General features: G+C 38.7%; 1 protein-coding gene across 1 annotated transcript; it reads right to left on the reverse strand.

Annotated features, from left to right (window-relative positions):
* Window positions 1-3,379: 3,379 nt before the first annotated feature.
* LOC107484782 (uncharacterized) lies at window positions 3,380-4,018 on the reverse strand. Its single transcript, XM_016105323.1, has one exon. It carries the CDS (start codon window positions 4,016-4,018, stop codon window positions 3,380-3,382), a length of 639 nt encoding a protein of 212 aa, XP_015960809.1.
* Between the last annotated feature and the right edge of the window lie 1,915 nt (window positions 4,019-5,933).

Raw genomic sequence — 5,933 nt, forward strand, 5'->3', positions numbered from 1 at the left:
TTTGCCACGCCGGTTTGGGCCATCAAATCTCGGGCAAAGTATGGACTATTATACATTGCTGGAAAGCCCAGGATGTCTACTTTCCAACGCCATTGAGAGCGCGCCAATTGGGCTTCTGTAGCTCCAGAAAATCCACTTCGAGTTAAGGGAGGTCAGAATCCAACAGCATCTGCAGTCCTTTTCAGTCTCTGAATCAGATTTTTGCTCAGGACCCTCAATTTCAGCCAGAAAATACCTGAAATCACAGAAAAACACACAAACTCATAGTAAAGTCTAGAAAAGTGAATTTTAACTAAAAACTAATAAAAATATACTAAAAACTAACTAGATCATACTAAAAACATACCAAAAACAATGCCAAAAAGTGTATAAATTATCCGCTCATCACTCACCTCATACGTCAACTATGCAATTCAGCTGGAATTGTCATAGCGGGAGACATCTTCATTGAGGAGGACAAGTCCATCACTAAGAAGAGGATGGAGCAAAATAAAGAGCATGCACATGAGCCTGTGCAACCGCCTCAGCAAAAAATCCCTAGGATACCTCAAAGGATACAATTTTCTCCTCAAAGCTATTGGGATCAATTACATAATTCTCTTGGAGATTGAACACTAACATGGAGCAATTGAGGTTGGAGCATCAAGATCAAGCCACCATCCTCAATGAAATAAGAAAAGATCAAAGGGCTGTGAGGGAAGAACAACAGAGACAAGGGTGTGACATTGAAGAGATCAAGCACTACATTGGATCCTTAAGGAGGAGTAGTAGCTGACATCACTAAGGTGGATTCGTTCTCTTAATCTCCTTTTCTTATGTTATTTTTCTGTTTTCTATTATGTTTTATTGTATGTTCTGTTATTCTTGTTACATGATCATTTCTATCTATGTCTTAAAGCAATAAAATGTTCCACATATCTCTCACCTTACTTAAAAGAAAATTTTATTTGAAAAAAAAATTAAGTTGCATGAATTTCTAGTTTATCTTAAGAATAGTTCAATTATCTTGATGTGGTGGCATTGCTTTCGTTTTTTGAATGTATGAATGAACAGTGCATATTTTAAATTGAATTTTAGAAAGTTGGCTCTTGAAAGAATGATGATAAAATTGAAATATTATTGATAATCTAAAAATTTCAAAAATTGATTCTTGAAGCAAGAAAAAGCAGCAAAAAAGCAATAAAAGAAAAAATATATGTATGCTTATACGAAAAAAAAAGCAAGCTGAAAATGAAATAAAAAGTAGAAAAAGTAAATAGCTCTTAAAACCAAAAGGCAAGAGCAAAAAGCCAATAATCCTTTAAACCAAAAGGCAAGGGTAAAAGGATCCAAGGCTTTGAGCGTCAATGGTTAGGGGGCCTAAAAGGAGTAAAATCTTGGCCTAAGCACTTCAAATGAACAGTGTCCCTAATTATATGCTTGTGATGTAAAGTTGTCAAGTAAAAAGCTTGAGACTGAGCAGTTAAAGTTGTGATCCAAAACAAAAAGAGTGTGCTTAAGAAATCTGGACACCTCTATCTAGGGATTCTAGCAAAACTTAATCACAATCCGAAAGGGTTCACCCAGTTAAGTGTATGTGGTATTTATGTATCCGGTGGTACTACTGGAAAATAAAGTGCTTAGGACTACGGCCAAGACTCTAAAAAGCTGTGTTCAAGAATTAAAAGATCTGAACTAGGAAAGTCAATAATATCATCTAGATTCTATGTTCCTAAGGATGCCAACACTTCTGAGTTTCAATGGATAGTGAGATGCCAAAACTATTCAGAAGCAAAAAGCTATTAAGTCTCGCTCATCTAATTGACACTGAGCTTCAATGGAAACTCTTAGATTTATTGTATCTTACTCTTCTTTTTATCCTGCTTTGTTTTTAGTTGCTTGGGGACAAGTAACAGTTTAAGTTTGGTGTTGTGATGAGCAGATATTTTATACGCTTTTTGGCATCATTTTCATATAGTTTTTAGCATGTTTTGTTTAAGTTTTAATTATGTTTTCATAGTTTTTAGTGCAAAATTCACATTTTTGGATTCTACTTTGAGTTTATGGAGTTTTTATGAAATTTCAAGTATTTTCTGGCTGAAATTGAGGAGTTGGAGCAAAAGTCTGATTCAGAGGCAGAGAAAGCACTACAGATGCTGTCAGGATCTGACCTCCTTGCACTTGAAAGCATTTTTCTGGAGCTACAAAAGTCCAAATGAAGCGTTCTCAACTGCTATGGAAAGCTAACATCCAGGCCTTTCCAAAAACATATCATAGTTCATACATTGCTTCAGAATTTAAGGCTCAAAACTAGCATTCAACGCCAGCCATCTACCCTAGTCTAGGTGTCTAACGCCCACGAGAAGAAGACCAACGTCCACCACCCAAGAAGGTGCCCTTAGCCAGTGTTCAATGCCCTAGAGCCTTCCTAGCTGATGGATACTCTTTTTCTCAACCCAAACACTCACCAAGTGGGCCCCAGAAGTGAATTTTTGCACTAAAAGACTGTTTTATCGTTCTTACGTAATCCTTAGTCATTAGCCTAGTATTTATTTGAGAACTTTTATACTTTTAGAGCAGATCAAACACTTTACATGTTTACATTGTATTTGCTATCAGTATGAGTTTCTAAACCTCCTAGGTTCAGGGGAGGAGCTCTGGTGAGTTTTATAGATTAAAAAAGTATTACTATTTTATCTTCAATCCGTGTTTGATTCCCTATTCTAAGATGTATCTTCATTCTTCGTCATTATGAATGCATTGAACCGGCATAAGGTTATCTCATTCTACATGGGTTCAAAGTGAGTCTTTCATCGGACAATGATGAACCACTAGCTTGATTATACATCTGTTAGACGGCTAATCCACAACTTCGTTGGGGACTTCTCGAGACACCAATTTAGCCGAGGTATGGGGAGATTAGAGTCTTTGTGGTAGAGGCTAGAACCAAAGGCACAGAATTATCTGATACGAAAGATTTGACCTTGTCTGTGGCGTTTTGAGTAGGATCATCAAGGGGAATCGATTGCAGGAGCTTCACCCTCAATCAGACTGGATGCGTACTAACCATGGTGTTCAGCTCTGGAGGAGAATCGGCGACCTCACAAGAAAGGCGTTGATCACATACCTCCTGCCATAGAAGAAGTCATTCACAGTTGGAGGAGACAGTAAAACTGAATTGATCCGGAAGAATAAAGCATCTCCGAAGCCTTAACCATCTTCTATTCATTACATTCACCATCAACTGAGTAACGTTATCTTTATTTTACTTTTATGCATTTTAAACAACCAACGTACTTTTCTATCCACCTGACTAAGATCCACAAGATAATCATAGCTTACTTCAAATCACAATCCTCGTGGGATCGACCCCGACTCACCCAGGTATTACTTGGATGACCTAGTGCACTTGCTGGTTCAGTTGTGCAAAGTGTAATTCCACGCACCAGATCCCCAGCTTCTTCATCATAGAGAGAGGCATCAGGTTTATGCTTGATCCAAGGTCACATAGTGCCTTCTCAAATGTGATTGTCCCAATAGTGCAGCGAATTAGGAAGCTCCCAGGGGATGGCATCTTTTGGGGTAGCTGCTTCTGCACCAGTGCACTGCACTCCTTGGTCAGCACCACAGTTTCATCTCCTTTTAAGGCCTTCTTCTCAGAGAGTGCACTTTTCAAACAGGCCATATTAGGAGGCATCTTTTCCAACACCTCAGCAAAAGAAATATTGATTTGTAATTTTTTGAAGATTTTCAAGAAGTGAGTAAACTGCTCATCCTTTGTCTCCCTTTGCAATTTTTGTGGGTGTTGTACTTCAGGCTCCTTCACTACCACTAAGGCGTGCAATAATGTACTTCCATTTTCCTCTTGAGCCTTTTCTTCCTTTAGATCCTCAGTAGCATGTGCCTCCTTAGGTTTGGCCTTCTTTCCCATGGTGAAGGCCTTACACTCTTCCCTTAGATTTACCTCTGTATTGCTTGGAAGAGTGTTGGAAGGTCTCTCAGGTACCCTCTTGCTCAACTGACCCACTTGTACCTCCATGTTCCGAATTGAAGACCTTGTCACTTGTATAAAGTTGTGAGTAGTCTTGGAAAGTTTAGAGACTATTGTGGCTAAGTTAGAGAAGCCTTGTTTTTTAGAGGCTCTTACTGCTGCTGAGAGGGCTAGAACTGCCGGTTATTAAACCTGTTCTGATTGGATCTGCCCTAGTTGTTATTGAAGCTCTATTAGGGCTTCTGTGGCTACTTCTTCCACCCAAAGTTAGGATGAATCTTCCATTCCTGATTAAAAGTGTTCGAATAGGGATCATTGTTGGGATTTATAGAAGAATTTTTCATGTAATTAACTTGCTCTTTAGTGCGCTTAGCAATGTCACAAGTGTCCCCTTGGGTGTAGCTTCTAGTCATGTCATAGGATACATTTTGAGTGTTGATAGCTGAAATCTGCATCCCGATCAAATGTTGAGAGATCATACTAATCTGTTGGGACATGAGCTTATTTTAAGCCAAAATGGCGTCCAGTGTGCCCACCTCCATGACTTCTTTTTTCTGCGTAGTCCCAGTGTTCACAGGATTCTTCTCAGAAGTGTATAGATACTAGTTATTGGCAACCATCTCAATAAGCTCATTCGCCTCTTCAAGCGTCTTTTTCATGTGTAAGGAACCACCTATAGAATGATCCAATGATTTCTTGGCCATCTCAAAGAGGCCATCATAAAATATCGGTAGCCTGGTCCATTCAGAAAATATGTCAGGAGGGCACCTCCTGATCATCAGCTTGTATCTCTCCCAGGCTTCATGAAGGGACTCTCTATCTTTCTATTTGAAGGTCTGGACGTCCACCCTAAGCTTGGTCAGCTTCTGAGGTGAAAAAATTTGGTCTAAAATCTAGTGACCACCTTGTACCACATGTTCAGGCTCTCCTTAGGCTGAGAGTCAAGCCACTTCTTTGCTTTGTCCCTCACAGCAAATGGGAAGAGCATGAGCTTGTAAACTTTGGGGTTCACTCTATTCATCTTCACAGTATCACAGATCTGCAGGAAGTTAGAGATAAACAAATTTGGGTCCTCCTGCAGAAGTCCATGGTACTAACAATTCTGCTGCACCAGAATGACAGTTGAGACTTAAGCTTAAAGTTATTTGCACCAATGGTAGGTACAACTATACTGTGCCCATAGAAGTCAGGAGTGGGTGCAGTGTATGAGCCAAGAACTCTCCTTGCTTACTCCCCAGCATTCGTGTTTCCACCATTAGCGGCCATGGTGGGCTCTTCAATTTCCTTCTCAAAAGTCTCCTTGAGATTCTCCCCGACTTTGTAAGCTTTGCTTTGTTGCAAACGCCATCTCAAGACCCTCTCAGGCTCAGGATCAAGGTCAAGAAAGGGCTCCTTGTCCCTGTTCCTACTCATAAACAAACAAGAAATAAAGAAAAGGTAGGAGTCTCTATGTCAAAGTATAAGAACTCCTAGCGAGATATCCTATGTAAAAAGAATTAAAATAAAATAAAGTAAGCAATTAACCAAAAATGTTTCAAAAATAAAGATGAACAAATTCCCTAAATATTTTTAAAAATAAAATAAAATAAAATAAAGAAAAGTGCACAAATTTTTGAAAATAAAAGAGAAAACACTAAAGGGACACCAAACTTAAAATCATAAATTAAAAGAAAATAAAGAAGATAAAATTTGAAAATAAAAAGAAATAAATAAAAGAGAAATAAAAAATTTACAAAAAAACTAATTAAACAAAAACTAATAAAAAAACCTACTCTAAGCAACAAGACAACTAGTAGCTGTCAATCACGAACAATCTCCAACAACGGCGCTAAAAACCTGGTGTGCGAATTGAAAGCTCGCACAGGTGAGTGATACCTCAAGAGAGTGAGGGTTTATCCCACGAGGATTGTTGGACTGAGCAATGCAATTTGCACAAAGCAATAAACAAGCAAGTAAAGAAATC

Source organism: Arachis duranensis, chromosome 4 (genome assembly GCF_000817695.3).
Source record: "Arachis duranensis cultivar V14167 chromosome 4, aradu.V14167.gnm2.J7QH, whole genome shotgun sequence".
Classification (NCBI taxonomy): Eukaryota; Viridiplantae; Streptophyta; class Magnoliopsida; order Fabales; family Fabaceae; genus Arachis; species Arachis duranensis.

What these genes read in the sequence shown, in the direction of transcription:
- LOC107484782 (XM_016105323.1), bottom strand. Translation starts at nt 4,018, where the DNA reads ATGGAGGTACAAGTGGGTCAGTTGAGCAAGAGGGTACCTGAGAGACCT.